General features: G+C 38.4%; 1 protein-coding gene across 4 annotated transcripts in view; it reads right to left on the bottom strand.

Moving 5' to 3' along the window:
- HMGA2 (high mobility group AT-hook 2) overlaps positions 1-17,845 on the bottom strand; it is a 140,747-nt gene that overhangs the window by 120,780 nt on the left and 2,122 nt on the right. For all 4 annotated transcript variants that reach the window (XM_070407646.1, XM_070407648.1, XM_070407647.1 and 1 more), the window contains 2 exons: positions 15,869-15,955; positions 4,863-4,913 (listed from right to left, as the gene is read on the bottom strand). In XM_070407646.1, coding sequence (XP_070263747.1) covers positions 4,863-4,913; positions 15,869-15,955 — 138 coding nt within the window. The remainder of the gene's footprint in view (positions 1-4,862; positions 4,914-15,868; positions 15,956-17,845) is intronic.

A 17,845-nucleotide genomic window follows, 5' to 3' on the forward strand; every position in this document is an offset into this window, starting at 1 on the left:
CTTTCTCCAAATATTTCCATCACTAACTCAGATAGGTGAGGAGATCCTTTCCTAGGCAAATATTGAGAAATGCAAATATTAAATGCATAGATTCAATTGGCAAGAGGACTAATGGAACTCAATACAGGTTGTGAGAAACCAGAATATCTCGCATTGTGAGGCAAACAGCAGGAATATTATTTTTCAAATTGATCAACAACACAAGACACCAAAGCTCTATAATTAGAAGGCTTATAAACCATAATTTAAAATGTTCCCCTTAACTGTAAATAGACTTACCATGTACTTTAGTATTATTAGCAATTCTTAAACTTGATGATGTTCAACATATATTGAAGACATATGATACCACCAAGGCACTTGGTTAATTTGATGCACAGCTATTATTACTTTACTCCATGCGCAACTACTGGTAGCTACAAGTAATTAGAATTTAGGCTTGGAGTGATATCTACATAAAAGTGTATGGTGAAAGTAAGCATAATTTCTAACATTTATTGAGCACTTGGCATGTGGCTTGCCTTTTATTAAGGCTTTTTTTTTTTTCTTTTGCAAGCATATCTTATTTAATCCTCTAAACAACTCTGAGAAATGTACTGCTCTTACCACTTTTTTTAAGGATGAGGAAACTGGACCTTTAAAGGGGGATGTAATTTGCTCAAGATTATAACTAGTCAAGTGATAGTCTAGAATTTGAACCCAAGCCATCTGAATCCAGACCCTGAGTTCCCAACTATGAAGAGCAGGAGAAAAGTTAGGTTGTACTTCTCTCTCCTTCCTTCACACAACTTTCTCTCCTACATCTACTAGTACACACTTTTGGTTAATCAACCTTTGAATAACCTACCAAATACAGATCCCAATCACATCAAATGAGAGGGTCACACTGTAGGCATGTTTTTCCAGGCCTGTTACACCACACTATAAGATTTACAAGACATCTTTTTTAAAACAAAAGAACTTTAAAACAGAACAAACCACCCAAAAGAATAACAGGGGAGCAACTTGGCTTTTGGACCATGTACTCAGTAAATCCAGTCAATTGAAAAATATATCTCTAATACAAGGAAATCAGTGAATGACATTGTTGGAAAGCATTGAACTTACTATAAAGTACAAACCCATTTCCTATGGAAAATGCAGTAATTTATTTCCTTGGTACAAGCTTTCCAGTGAAGAATGTCACTAAACTGGATGCATTGCTCTGACTGGCTGCATACCCTACCCAACAGAATATATACAAGCAAAGAGGAAACACGCTGTCTAGAAAAAATACACCATTTCCTTTTATTTCCTCTTCTGAGTAGAATACCTCTTCTTTGGGGAACAAGTCAGGGGCATATAACAATTCCCTACATAACATTTTCCATTCTGACAGCCAGAAAAAATGAGAAACCATGAGAATCAATGAGGATGACCCAATGATTCTCAGAAAGGCAAGAGTTTCTGTGGTGGATGCCTCACATGGGCTTCTTATCCAGCAGAAGGTCAGCTGCCTGCAATCCAGATCTCCCCCAAATGAGCAAGAATTCATTTAATAAATCCATATTTTATTCCAGCTTGGCTGAAACATCAGTTGTGTGGAGATGAGTTGGAGGAAATAAAGCTGTAAAGATAGGAGGGGTAAACTGTAGAGATCTCAAAGTGCTAAGGCAGGCTGTCATTAACTCAGTGGGCAGCTATGGAACCACAGAAATATTCTGAGAAGAGCAGTGACATGACTGTAACCTATGGAGATCAATGGGAAAACAGTATAGGATAGCCCATTGGTAGGGGAGATGAAAGGTAGAAAGACCAGTTAAGAGGCAAGATATGGAAACAGCCTAAGTGGCCATCTATGGATGAATGCATAAAGGAACTATGGGGTATGTGGGGTGTATGTATCTATATCTATCTATCTATCTATCTATCTATCTATCATCTATCTATCTATCTATCTATCTTAGCCACAAGAAAGAAGGAAATCCTGCCATTTTGGTGCATAGAACTGGAGGGCATTGTGCTAAGTGAAATAAGTCAAACAGAGGAAGACAAATATTGTTATGATATCGTTTATATGTGGAATCTAGAAAAGCTAAACTTCTAGAAACAGAGAGTAGCACGGTGGTTGCCAAGGGCTGGTAGGTGGGGCAAATGAGAAGATTTGGTCAAAAGGTATAAATTCCAGTTATAGGATAAGTTCTGGGGATCTATCATGGTGATTATAGTCAACAATACTGTTTTATGCACTTAAATGTTCTCACCACAAAAAGAGAAATGGTAATTATGTGAGGTGATGGAGGTATTAACTAATGTTACTGTGCTAATCATTTGGCAATATGTATAAAATGTATCTGATCACTATGTTGTATTCCTTAAACTTACACAATGCTATATGTCAATTATATATCAATAAAGCTGGAGGGGCTTGACGGCTGTTGTGCTGGTCAACTTCCATTGTGTTTGCTTATAATTTATTTCACTGCATTAATCTCATGACTTCAAAGAGCCTATCTATTTTCTATGATGTTGCCTATTAGAAAGTTTATACAGGTCTGTCTTATTGATTAGTTCAGTGGGATAGGATATCCTTTCAAAGTTCTGATGCTTGAAAATGGCAGATCTATATTCAATATGCATGCCAATACCACCTTAGTTAACAGAGCACTCATGAGAGTAGAATGCCAGTAGCACTTTTTGACGTCTGAGTCAGTCAAAAAAGGCTTTGCAGCTTCCTCCTGACTGGTCAGAACACTCCCTCCAGCAGGCCTCGGTGCACGTCAGAAGGCTGGTAGGGCACGTGTGGGTGCTCCAGTCATTCTCAATTGCACCCAGACTTTCAGCAAGTCCCATGAAAGCACCAGACTGTGAGGGAGGAAGCCTCCAGATGTCAGGCTCCAAGCACTGGCATCACCCCTGATGCTCGAGCCCTCCCAGCTGAGGCCTGAGACATCATGCAACAGAGACAAGCCTCTCTGCTGTGCCCAGCCCATACTCCTGACCCAGAGAACCCAGGAGCATAATAAAATGGCTTTTTTTTACATTATTAAGTTTGAGGGTGGTTGATTAAGGTATAATAGGTAGCTAGAATCCTATGTACAAGAGAGGTGGTAAACCAATGGTTGTAGAGCCCGGACACTTAATTCTGGGTGGTATATTTCAAAAGATTAAAAATCAAACATACTTAGAAGAGAGTAACAAGAACGTTCATTTATGGGTGGGGGGGAGGGTAAATGAAAGGACTGGAGATATTCAAACCAGAAAAGAGAAAAAGGGTGTATGTACATTGTCTTCAAATATTGGAAGGGTTATCATGAGTGAAAATGAAAACAATTACTCTGTGTATTCCCAGAAGAGAGGCCTAGGGACAATTAGCAGAAGCTAGGCAGCGGTTCTCAACCTGTGGGTCGTGACCCCTTTGGGGGTCGAACGACCCTTTCACAGGGGTGTCGCCTAAGACCATCGGAAAACACATATATAATTACATATTGTTTTTATGATTAATCACTATGCTCTAATTATGTTCAATTTGTAACAATGAAATTGGGGGTCACCACAACATGAGGAACTGTATTAAAGGGTCGCAGCATTAGGAAGGTTGAGAACCACTGAGCTAGAGGGAGTCAGATGGAAGAATTCTTTAATGTTCTGAGCTTCCCAGGAAAGAAAAGGCAGCCTTAAGAGGTGGTGAGTTCCCTAACATTCAAGGTCATCGAACACAGTCTAGATGATCACCACCTGGTGGGTGGGTTTGGAGAGAATTCATTTATTGACCAGGAGTTTGACTGAAATGCTCTTACTTTAAGGTTACGCTGTAACACTGAGATGTGTTTAATCTAAAGATCAACCCCGTTTCCTTGTTCTAAGAAATCTAATCCCAACACATGTTGAGCAGAGGGGGAAAAAAAATACAAGATGAATAAGTTAAATGAAAAGCAATACCCAGGTATAAATAGAACGTGACGCAGAACTTTAGAGGAAGAAATGGCAAACTAACAGGAAAATAGAATTCAGCACAGCAGCAGGGAAACCCTGTGAAGCACAAACGAAGGAACAGAGAAAAGGAAAGGCGAAGACCCCATCAGTGACAATACGACGTATAGGGGATGCCTTTCTCTTTCTTGAGAAACGGTTTTATTCATTTTTAAGACTTTTCTCTTCCGTCCGTGGGAAAGACAGACCAGAGGAACATGGCAGCGTAGCAGCAAAGCGGGGGAGGTTCAAGTGGTAAAATGAGCGAAGCTCTTTCGTGATCACTGAGTGTCTGGCCTCAAATAGATGTGTGTGCCTGTAGGGTCAAGCGCACGCGCATGGAAGCCACTGTGGATAACATCGGGATGTAAGAATGACTAAGGGAAGCAAGAAAAACTGGAAATTAAAACTTGGCTTCCTAACAAAGCCAATATGGAAAAAACACGCACAAACCACCTAGAAAATGAGATGTGTCGAGAGCAAAGCCACAAAGGAAACAAAAGAGAAAGAAAACGTTAAAAAGTTATCTCAAGCACATTTCATCTGAACTTTATCACCATTTGTAATCAACTTCTAAAGTTTCATAATACCCTTTAACCTTAGTTACGCAACCCACTGAACAAGTCATCTCATTGTTACACGACTTGAAGGAAGAGGGGAGACTCTTTTCATGTTGATAAGAGATAGAAAAAGGAGTCACTCCCAGGGGGGGGAAAAAGTGTTCTGAGTCAGCTCCTGGAGCCTAATGGTAAGGAGTGGTGATAATCTTTCGCTCGCCTTAACCCTTTCAAAGATTCATGGCACCTGAAGTTAGACATGCATGACACTGAAAAAGTAAAAGTAACTTTCATTTAAATAAACAGAGACTTTTCATTAGAAGACAAAAGTAGAAATCGTTTCTTATTACTCACCCATTTCCTAGGTCGGCCTCGTGGCCGTTTTTCTCCAGTGGCTTCTGCTTTCTGCAAAATGAAAAAGGAAGTCAAATGGTTTCCTACCTGACACCATGCACCAGGGCTCACCAAGGCACACATGTGAAGTGTGCATGCCCGACTTGCAGAGGTGATTTTAAGAACTGTTTTAACCATCTCTTCCTTTTTTTTAGGTTCATCTTCTCCCTTTTTGATTCTTCTCTTTTTTTCTTTCATTATATGATGTCAATAGATACAACGCTGAATACAAAAGACTCCCCTGGAGTGATTTTCTTTTATTTCTAGCCATAATAAAAAATGACTCCCACATATCCACAATTACGTAAAGTATTTTAGAAAATTAATGTTTCTTAAGCGACGATTTCCTTTCCATGTCACTAAAGTCACCAAATTTAACATTAGTGCATTGCTTTATAATTTACAAGGCACTTCTACATTGCTAGTCAAAAACAAGTCTAAACATAAATAAGACATAGGATTCTGATTTTAAAAAAACATTTGCTTATTTCTAGAGTTAATTTCCTAGTCCTTGCCAAAAAAACAATCACCTGTCAATCAGTTCACTTATAGCAGAGGGAAAAATAGCTGGAAGAAAGTATCAGTATTTGAAAACTATGGATATTAAAATAATAATAAATATGTACATTAACTCTCCACTCAACACAGATATGGCATTAATATATTTTCTATTTTGAGAGTTTGTCTTATTGCTTTACTTCATAAATATTTTCTGATATCATGGTTATTTTTTCCCTTTGAGTCAAAATTTTAAATTTTCTAGCAAGTATTTTCCCTGCGTTTATCACCCTATTCCAATCCCCAAATGCACCAACACACACATACACATACACACACATCACACATACACACAAATCACATACACCTTCTATAAAAACAGGATAAAGAACACTTGGTACATACTTCTGTGTATGAGAATCATCCCAAGGCTATCTGAACACAAAAATGTAGGTAACCTGAGCTAGAATAACTTGTTTTGCATTTTACTTTTGTTACCTGGGGTAGCAGCCAGTAGATACTTAATACAATGATACTAAAAGTACCTGTTATTACTGTCTACACTGTCAAATGAGAATCTCCTCTTTCTCGTTTCAATTTGCCTGGTAAAAATAGATTGACACAGATGATGGATAGATGATAGATGATAGATGATAGATGATAGATGATAGATAGATAGATAAGATAGATAGATAGATAGATAGATAGACAGAGAATAAACCACAAGATTTCTCACTAAATAACTCCCTGGCCTGGCATTAGTATCCAACAGGTCCCATGCATTAACCCAAACTCCGTATAATTATAATGCTAGTTCACATTGATTTAGCATTTAAAATACCCCAGGCAAAGGGCTAAGTCATTCACATGTTATTTTAATCCTTACAAGAGCCTTGCAAAGTAGGTATTACTTTTTCTCTTATTTTGCAGATGAGCAACTAAGTTTTAGATAGGGAGGTAAACAACTCAAGGGCACACACACAAAGCTGGTGAATGGCAGATCTGGGATTTAAACCCAGTTCTGTTGGGCTCTAAGGACTGGGCTCCTACCTCCCAGCAGGGCTGCAACCTTCCCGCAAGCATTTGCTACCACAAGGAGATATTTTAATTAACTAAAGTCATCACAGATTCAGCTAATTTCCCAGAACAGAAGGAAACCTGGCGGAGCCTTTGTCTATAACCCTGGGACTGGGCGCTCTGAATCGCCATTTCCTACTTCCCAGTCGCTCCACAGAGGAATCGCTTATTGTCAGGGGTTAGTGGTGTTGTCTTAACTTCAGTCATAAGGGCAGGAATGAGATAAGTGAGAGCCTGGAGTGCCCAGTGAACCACACCCTCTTTCTGGGTGTTCTCTCAGAGAGAGGGGGCAGTATCTTAACAGAAACACAGACTCCTCTTTGGAAAGCTTGGACTCAAACCCCTGCTCTGACATTTTAGCTTTAGGACTCAGGGCAGGTCCCTGAAAACCCCCATTTGGTTTCATATGTGAAATGGAGATAATGCCTCCTGTGAGGAGTGAAGTGCCCGCCCTAAATGAGGTGCTCGAGAAATGTTCCTTCCCTCCTAAGGAGATGGAACTCTTAAAGGGAAAGTTTTCCTTCAGGTTAGTCCAATCTCACAGAAGGTTCGGTCAATGCAAATATTCCATTACACCCACCTGTCACCTTTAGAATGAAGCTTTTAAGAAACCCTTTGGCTAGTACATAGTGAGTTACACAAGTACAAAATTGTCTAATACAGAAGCAGTGTCTGATTTGGTATTTGGGAGCATAACTTACCCAGTAGTAAATTACACAGACATGGAAGATAGAAATCCTTCCTAATGGGCTTGGCGATGAGAGGTGGAGTTGAGGGGAGGGGGGTTATTGACCTTAAAGCAGCGGTTCTCAACCTGTGGGTCGCGACCCCTTTGGCGGTCGAACGACCCCTGTGCCTAAGACCATCCTGCATATCAGATATTTACATTACGATTCATAACAGTAGCAACATGACAGTTATGAAGTAGCAACGAAAATAATTTTATGGTTGGGTCACAACATGCATTTAAAGGTCCAGAAGGTTGAGAACCACTGCCTTAAAGGCTAGTACACCCAGGTTTTCTCTGCACAGTTGTTACGTTTCAGGGGCCATGATGTGGTCCGGATGCATCTAACTAAACCCTGTGGAAGAGAAGGTTGTTTTCTAAAAGGGTTTCACTGCATTTCAAAAGTCAGAGAAAGCAACTCTCTGAGAGAGAAAGCCCTGCAAATCAGAGGATTTTTAAATGAGCATCTCAACTACGGAAAGCCTATTCAAAAACAAAATTCGCACCATTTTCCAAAGGGCAAAAAATATCACAACTGTCACTTGGACTTGTAAAAAGCAAACTTGCTGCATGGTCTTCGGGCCAGAGTTACATGTAAACCGAAACCCTCTTCTGAGACTCCATCTAGAAGAAACACATTAGCTGTGCTGTGCGGCCTCGATCTGGGAGGTTTTCATTGTTCCTTAAAACCCACATTATTTAATCATTCTGATCAAACCTCACAGAGGCTGCAAAACAAGTTAGGATTCTAGTTTGTAAACCAGCATAGATCCAGGGTTTTTACACAGTGCAAAACACAGGCTTTAACTGCACCCCACCCCCCTTGTGTTTAATGCTCTCCAAGATATTATTTTTCTATAGAAGACAAACAAAACATTCTGGGATCTTGTTTTGTTTTTAATATGTCAACATGTGTATAGCGTGGAGGGGTATATTTGGTTTTCCTTTGCCAGAGTGGAATTGGGTTCTATACTGCAAACCCACATATAATTGAGACAACAACTCATTCTAAATGTTTCCTGCTTATCTGGGAGGGGAAGCAGAAATTCTACATTTGTAAGAACTGAAATTTCAGACCATGACTGGCATTGTTATACTAACATTTGCAACTATCATATCATATCTTGTTAAAAGTGTTACTGCTTGTCCTCATTCATATTGGTTTGTTTAAAAAGTTTAGATTCAGACCTGAATCTTTAATTTTATAATATACTCAGAAGCAAGTTCATGAGAGCTGGGAGGAATGCTAAATGGGAAATGTAATTATTTCTTTCTCTAAGGAGTTCTGATACTCCAAGCTTTTAAATGCACTCTGCACTTAAAAAATAATTAAGAAAGGAAATTCATCTAGCAAGTATAACTCTTGAATTTGAACCAGTGCTTTGCCTGCCACACAAGACATGCTCACTATGTATTTATTGAAGAAGGAAGGAAGGAACAAAAGAAACATTACTGTTTATGTCACGTGTGTGTCTTGTTTCCCTCTTGCTATCAGAATTCTACAGCTTGGTAGGACTTGTGGGTAAGACTTTCAAAAAGCATTTCATCTTTAACGAGTTAAGAAAATTTCCGGGTGTCTTACGACCTCCAAAAGCATAGCCCTGTGGTTTATTTGGGGGACAGCGTTCTGTGGCACACATCTGCAGCCCTTTATAAGTTTGTAAAGAGCTGCCATCCAAAGGTTTCTCAAAACCTAACTTTCAACCTGCATTTCAGGTTACCGAAGATAACAGTCTTCTGGCAAATATCTTACAAAATATTTGACAAGTTGCATGTAATACAGGAAAGATCACAAGCTTTAGGAGGAGATTTGAATTCAAACCCAGGCACCACCATTTGCTAGAATTGAACACTAGATGTGTCAGTTTCTCATTTGTGAAATGAAGACCAAATGCCTACATCAGAGGATGAAAGGAGCTAATATATGTTGTAAAGTGCCTGACAACAGTGACAGCATTTAGAAGGTAGGCGAATGTAATTTCTTCTGCCCTCCACATTTTAAACTGTTATCCTTTAAAAAAGTACCTCCCAGTTCTTAAGTTTCCATAGTGGTTTTCTGAGCATCCTCTTCCTCCTCGTTTCACAAATGGGAGATTAAGCCATCTGCCCACATTTGTACGTAGTGGAACTGAGACCCAATCTGATTTCAAGGCAATCAGGGGTCTGTTACTTTGGGAGATGTTCCCATATGAAGTAAAATAGCCATGGGAGGATTTTAAAAAATCAAAGCCTTCTAGGGTGAGAAACAAGTTGAGTACTTAAAAGTATAACATTTTCAAGTTTCCTATAAAGACGTGGACAGGAGCTGAAATTGGGAGCCAAGAGAATTATCCAGTTCTGACTTCTGGATAGCTATGAATTTTTTGCTAATCTAAATGCTCTTATCACATTTTATATGTACTGTGATAATGCATGAAAGCCAGAACTCTCCCTTCTTTTACTTTTCTTTTTTTTTAATTGATTTTTTTACAAAGAGGAAGGGAGAGGGATAGAGTTAGAAACATCGATGAGAGAGAAACATCGATCAGCTGCCTCCCGCACACTCCCCACTGGGGATGTGCCCGAAACCAAGGTACATGCCCTTGACTGGAATCGAACCTGGGACCCTTGAGTCCACAGGCCGATGCTCTATCCACTGAGCCAAACCGGTTAGGGCTGAACTCTCCCTTCTTTAATCAATCAGTGCATCTGAACAACAACAAAAAAGAGCTAGAAAAATATTTAGGCATAGTAGCACCTTGTTTGGTTTTCATGTATCTCTATGCCTGTATATAGGTATAGATAGACAGAGAGATAGATAGGTAGGTAGGTAGGTAGGTAGGTAGATAGATAGATAGATAGATAGATAGATAGAAGATAGGTAGAAAAGTTTAGACTAAGACCTGCAGACCTAAGAGCATATGGAACCAACTATCTGAAGTTTAGAAAGTTACATTTTGTTTCTTTCAGTGGTTCCTTTACAAATATAAACAGTGCAAATCAACGTGCAACGGCATTAAAATCACCTGGACTGATCGGTCAGACTAAGCACTGAGTAACTCTCATTTTACATTTTTGATAATCCAGTTCTATGGGTTTCCAAAATTTAAGTGCAACCATTTTTGGTCTTAAAAAGATATTGCAAGTTTGTCATCACTCCATATTTTCCAATAGGAACTATTAGTACATTCTATCCTCCACTGGAGTTTGTGCTCATTTTAACCAAGGAAGCCCTCACGGTCAACTCTCATATCATTATTTACACACCCGTCTTCACCTATGCAAACACTAAATTAAACCAAGGCCAAATTGACCAGAGGAATTATCTCCGAAGTTTAAGATTCTCTTCCTTTATACTGTCCCTCTGCCTCTTTTGTAAACAGAAAAATCAGTATCAATGATGCAGGAATTCATAGGGGTTACCTTCTGAGCAAACTGCCCCTTCCTTTATCCTGGAGAAAAGAAAATGACTGCACTGCTCCTCGATAAATCAATTAGGAGGTGTCATTCAAAACTGTTCAGTATATTCAAGCAACATCGAATAAAACCATAGCCTAAAATACAAGTTCTCATTCACCTTCTCCTCCTGGTTGGCAGAACAAAAATTTTAACTAAAAACTTCAGAGTCTAGAATAGTGAAATTTGTTGTTCCACCATTGTGCCAAGTTATGTGGTCCCAAGGTGAGCTCTGGAAACTGCAGAACGTCAACTAACAAGACAAGATAGGTTTGAATGACTTAACTGACATAAAATGCTCTCTAGCATCCATCTATTCTCAAGGCAGAACTGAAATGCAATAGAATTCCAATCTGGTATGTAGTACCTCCTTAGCAAAATGATCTGCTGGGACCTGGGAGATAAAAACAAGCCACGGTTGTTTGTAGGTCAAAGTAATGAGGAGCTATTGATGAAAAAAGTTGAGAAGAATGATAGCTTGCAGAGAATGAGAATTATGACTCCCTTGAAATAACATTACTTCATGAAATAATTCAGATGTACTTGACTCTCCCATATTTGGATAATAATCTATGATGACTCAAAGGCATTGCCAGAGAAAATTTACTGATGCAGTAAGGCTTGGTCCTCCCTGGAAAAGTGAAGTGAAAAACATGAGTCAATTGTTTAGGTAAGTCAGCTTAAAATATCATGACGATGGAGACAATAACTAGGCTTTTTGTAATTCTACCTGCCTGGATTCATTTGCATATTAGGGTCCTGGATCCCAGTGGAAATTACTTCCCCACTAAAACACAGAGGAATCAAACTAAATCATACTAGTAACATAGAAACCATAGGCTGGAATTCTATAACTTCCCAAACCATCTTTCTCCAACTTACCTATAATGATGCCTTTGGTTACTCTCTCTAATTGAGCCTACTGTATTGGGAAAAAAATCTTGTCCTCACTCAGCATTATGCTCTGACATTTATCTAAAATGACAAGTAAAACTCACAGTCTCTCACCCTAATATAAATATCTATGATTGGTATTAGTAAGCATTTATCAAAACTAAAGCACACTTCTGAGAATGTGATTAGAAGGAGCACAAATCTATCTTTATAGTACCCAATTAACATCAGGTAAATAGGAAATATATTAAATCTTAATCTGAACACATTATTTAAATCATACATCCTTTACCCAGATATTTTCATTCCACACTTTGCTCTCTAGGTCTGGTCAAAATGCAACTCAAGAAAATCTATGACATTATGAAGGGGGCTACCTCACACATGAGATCTTTTTTGTATCCAATTTCCTTCTATTAAAATTTAATTCATTCTGGATGCGGAGAGAAAGAAATCCTCACGCACTGCTGGTGGAAATGCAGACTGGTGCAGCCACTGTGGAGAACAGTATGGAGTTTCCTCAAAAAACTAAAAATGGAACTCCCATTTGACCCAGTGATCCCACTTCTAGAACTATATCCCAAGAAAACAGAAACACCAATTAGAAATGATATATGCACCCATATGTTCATAGCAGCACAATTTACCATAGCTAAGATTTGGAAACAGCCTAAGTGCCCATCAGCAGATGAGTGGATTAAAAAACTGTGGTACATCTACACAATGAAATACTACACTGCTGTAAAAAGGAACTCCTACCATTTGCAACAGCATGGATGGACCTGGAGAGCATTATGCTAAGCGAAATCAGTCAGAGAAAGGTAAGTATCACATGATCTCACTTATTTGTGGAATATAATGAACAAAACATAAACTGATGAACAAAAACAGATCCAGAGACAGAGAAGTATCGATCAGATTGTCAAACCTCAGAGGGAAGGTAGGGGAGGGTGAGGGTAAGGGGGAGAGATCAACCAAAGGACTTGTATGCATGCATATAAGCCTAACCAATGGACACAGACACCAGGAGGGGGGTGAGGGTATGAGTGGGGGTGGGGTGGAGGGAAGGGGGGAAGGACACATATGTAATACCTTAATCAACAAAAAAATTTAATGTAATCTAAAATTTTCCCCCCTACAAGTACATAAATGAGAATTAGCTTGAGACCTGGAGATGAATTTGACTTGTGGCCTTAAACACTAGAGAATTAATGACAACCCCTCTAGTATTCTCTCATGATTAAAGAACCACAACAAAAGCCCTGAACCAAACATTAGGAGAGGATATCTTTCTTTTCCCCAAACATGGGTAATGTGAAAATACAAAATATTTCCATCCAGCACAAACATGAGAGGAAAACAAAACAAAACAAAAAGGAAATGAAGAGGCAACTGGTTACAGGTATATCTCAAACTAAAACATAAATAAAAGGGTCAAGACACACACACACACACACAGACATACACACACATGAATAAAGTATTCAGGAAAACATTAGCTCCCAGTTTCTTTTATTAAGATAACAATATGAAACTGGTTCAGGGACAATTTTTGAGCACTCAGACTGGAATTCTAAGGACTAGATTTGCTACATAATGGTCATCTATGAGAATTTGTCATAATGGAATAAAAGCAAATGTAAGAAGAATTATCTTCTCTCCCAAAAGTTCCAAGCATAACAAATTTGCGTTTTTAGACATGTTTGTTTTATATTACACAGATCAATTTTATATTGACTATGGCCTGAAATTAAAGTGATAGCTAATTTAGTAGTCAAGCACTTGGTCTTGCCACGCTCTGCATGCATTGTCAAGTTTCACACTGCTAATTTTCCAATGAACAGTTTTGTTTTCAAATGCCCCAAGGCCAATTACTGAGCCCAAACATAAACTTTGTAAGTAAAGAAACTCCAAGCAGCAAGAAAGTTTAAACACACATCATCGGATTCTAATGTTCACTGTAGCTCCTCTAGTTTTAGAATCTATTCTCTTATATACTTACCAGTTTTTGTAATACTGTTTTCATTTTGATGAGTCACAGTGTTCAGAATACCCAATTTATTAATCATAGAAAATTGCTCATATCCACTCTGGTCAGTCTAGCAGGATATGTTTATCTTACATGTTATTAACAATATAACTATTTCTTAAAAAAGAGTCCTTTTCAAAATACTTCTAAACATATGTTTTGTTAGAATACAATATATGTTTGATAATTATGTTTATATAGGGTAGCAGCAAACTTGATAAATACGGATTTGAAAGTGAAAATACCTTAAGTTTACACATGCCATGAACAATTCATCAATGTCATTCATTGTTTTGCAAAGTATTATCTTCTCCAAATGAAGCGTAATTTATAAACTGAAGAAATATAACAGTCGTGTTATTGGCAAATATATTTATTCACTTTTATTAGAAGGGGGACTTTAACAGTTGTGTGAAATAATTTTGTCTGGAAGAATAAAAGATTTCAGGGAAGCATTTCTTTGGGGAAAAGAAAGTTTACTTTTGTTTTAGAAGTTATAATATGTATGCATACAAAACTAACAGAGAGATGAGTGGCCTAATTAGGGTCATTGTAAATGCCTATTGTAAAAGTAACTAAAAAGAAATCATACCTTACTTGGGAAGAGATCAACTTTTTTGTTATTTGGTTTTAGGTGGTAAATTAGGCACAAATCTCAGCTCTCCTTGTCAATGAAGATTTTGTTAGTCAGTGATAAACTTCAAAATGAAAGGTGATAGAAGCATCTCTTTGCATTGGAAAACATGTAATACAATGAAATCTGAAAGATAATTCCTTTCCCTTCTTTTGTATTAAATTTTAAATAATTTATGATGAGATTTATAGATTTTTTTCTGGGAGATGTTATAATGATCCACCTTTTAGAGCAAGTGCATCATAGTCTAAATGTATATTAGCTATCTACCAAGATATCTCTTTGCCATCTCATTAAAGTGAAATTAAGTTAGGTAAATCCCACACTATGCTACATTAAAAAAAAAAACCTGTTAAATGAGCCTTTTTTAGTTAACTTAATAAATCAAATCAAATGTAACTGAAAGTATTTAGGTCAGGAATACAAGAGTATGTATTGTCACTTTTAAATGAGAAGGTAATTTAGAGCTACTTTAAAGTTTATTAATTAAATGTGAGTCACCAATCTTCATTCTGAGAAGCTGTTAGATTTAAATATATTAGAAACCTGCTCCTTCAACTCTGTTTAAGACTATTAAAATAAAATAGACAAAAAATCATAGCTATACCCTAAATAACTTTATATGTATCACTGGTTGCTATGACAGTTTACATGAAAACTATCACATATAATATGGTAAGTGCCCATAATCAGAGAAAACCACATAAAACATTAATCCCCAAAAGATGAGCACATAGTCCTTTCTAACAAATACTGTACATGGTATACTCAAATGTACTCCTGAATTTTGAACCTTTGTTTTTAACTAGTATACAAACCTACAGATAAAATACAGAAATTTTTTTTTCAGATTTACTTATAAGGCTAAAACATGTAAATTGTATAGTTACCCTCTCTATATGCATTGACCCTGAGATACTTCCTCTTTTCTAGCTCAAATAAAAGCAACATAAGGTATTTTACACTACAATCTAAAGTTTATAAAGAATAACACGGGAAATTATACTTGACTGGATTCTATCCTGCCCAAAATAATACAGTGAGTCAAATATTTGTTTAAAAAACTTCTCATTGTTCCATTGAGTGCATTTCTATATCACCTGATGGAAAGGCTTTTTGAGAGATTATAATATATTGCAAGCTAATTGTAAGCAAACAGTATACTTTATCATCAAATTTAAAGCTGTAAAAGTCATAATTTTTTCCAGTATTTCATAATTGGATTTACTTCTAATTATCATCTATTTGACAAAGTACTTAACTTTAATAGGGGAATTTGGTTTTTCAGTAGTCTTGTAAATAAGCACAAACTAAATTAATCTTTATTATTTTTAAAGAAAATTACAAAATCTATAGCTTTGATTTGTATTTAACTATTTCACAACTGGCCCAAATCTTAAACGTGTCACTCACCACTCCCCCTCCTCACCCTCCCAACCCCAGTTTAAGTTTCCTATTATTTGGTGATTGTTTACAAACAACACTGAAGCCTCTTCATGAACTTTTTATGCTAAGCATTTGCTTAGAAATCTCATTCATATCAAGGGTTGGAAATGAGTCTTGGGTTAACCAGTTAAGACAAACCCTTAAGTGTGGGTCTAGGGTGGGAAAATCACAGGGAGGTTCCTGTGGGAGTTGAGGAAGTTGGGAAGACTTGACTTGAGAAATCTCACCTTCTGAGCTGCTTTGGAGGGACTCTTGTTTTTGCTGCCTTTGGGTCTTCCCCTGGGTCTCTTAGGAGAGGGCTCACCAGTTGGCTCCTAATTGTGGAGAGAAAAAACAAACACGTTGTTGTGGCAAGGATGTCTGCAAGAGACTGACCCTGACTCTGTAGTTACATTTTCTGCAAGTGCTGCTCCACTGAACTGTTGGAACACATTCAGTTCAAGCCTAAATAGGAATGGTGGCTCAGAGTTTTCAGAAAGGGGCAATAACGATCCTTTTCATCCAAGGGCTCAAAGAGGAAATGGTTATTTTACATATGAAAACTAGACTCTATTCCAACCCTACCAAGGTAACAAAGGATGACAAGTTTGCATGTTCTAGAAAGAAAGTCATACATTGAGGTGAAAAAGTTGCATGGTTATGCATTTGGCAACTCAGCCATAAGCATTTCACACAAATACTACTAGCCATTGCACTAGCATTTCAAACAGAAATACGAAGCTAACATCATAAATATTTCAGCAATCTTCCCTACTGAAAGATGGTTTTTAATCATCTCTATATATCTGCATTGTAGTCAACACATTGAGTGAAATATTGGAGCAATTATCCAAGTTCTTCAACTCAAAACAACTCCATTCCCCTTAAAATTCCCAAATAATTATGTTAAATCTGTTGTGGGAGGTTTTGCTTGAATTATCTAGATAATTGCTTCAATTCTCCACTTCCTTTTGGAGATTCAGGCATGGTCTCTAGTCTAAATTTAAATATCTTTTGATAAAAAGGAACAAACTCCCCAAAACTTTCTTTTGAGAAAACTGCTATGGGGGTGAACTGGAGAAAAATAAAGGTGGTGGGGGGGGGATAAGGAGGAATGGAAGTGTCTGGGAAGGAGAAATTGAAACTATCAATAGGTTTAGCAAAACTTTAAATGGCTTCTATGCCAAGTGGTAAATACTCAAGTGGTTAAGAGAATGTGATGATTAATATTCCAGTTCCTAAATATTTATCCAGTGAATCATCAAATTACATTTCATTCAGATTCGGTGATTAAATGAGACTAATTAACTTAAAACTCATGAAAGTCTCCAATGAAAATTCGCATCCTACTGGGAGAACCTGGGGAAGGTTACTCAAAGCTTCCGTGGGACCACTAGCGCCAGTGGGCACATCCGGAGCAAACACATCGGAGACACATTTTCCTTTCTTTGTGAACTCAGCCTCAACTCAAAGGTAAAACCTCCAATCACCTCCAGACCCCACTGCAATTTCTTTTCCATTATTTTTTGGAGGCGGGAGGCAATTAGAAGAGCTAGAGAGAGCTGGGTGGCGGGTGGGAAACAAGGGTGGGGGGTGAGGGGGGGGGACAGGCAGGGACTAACTGGGAGGTGTAAAACAGGGTCCGAACGCGGTATAAAGTGTCGCTTGGGCAGAGCGGGAAAACTCGGGGGCCTCTAGATGGGCTTGTTTCCTTTGATGATTTCAAAAAGGTACAACCCTCTCCGTTTTCCTAAAACGCGCTGGCAAGCAAACATTGTTCGATACCGCCACCGTGCTCTCTCTCGGGCGGCTTTGGGACTCTAGGATAATTTTCTAACCAGCCTACTTGCCATGAAGGAAGCTCTTTAAGGCTACGGAATGAAGAAGTTTTAAAAGCCCGCGGAAGCGAAGTTTAAATGTTCTCAATGGACATGTCCCGCTCCAGCCCTGCCCGCCAAGGCTGGGAAATTGCTGCGAACAAAACCCCCCCGCCCTGGGCGCTGAGCGCAGCCTTGCAAGCGCCGGCTGCACGCTTAATTGGTTGCATCCGCAGACAAAACCCTCCACTCCGCGGGGTCCCGGGCGCCCCTCGATCTTCCCCTCCCAACCCCCCAGCCAATCGCCCTGTAGTAACACATTTAATGTCTGAAGCTCTGAGGCGCGGGATCTAGGGGCAAAAGGGAGACCGGGCGCCGGGCGAGGAAGTGACCACAGCTACGGTGCAC

Source organism: Myotis yumanensis, unplaced genomic scaffold (genome assembly GCF_028538775.1).
Source record: "Myotis yumanensis isolate MYYU_CA2020_CCGP unplaced genomic scaffold, mMyoYum1.0.hap1 SCAF_3, whole genome shotgun sequence".
Lineage (NCBI taxonomy): Eukaryota > Metazoa > Chordata > Mammalia > Chiroptera > Vespertilionidae > Myotis > Myotis yumanensis.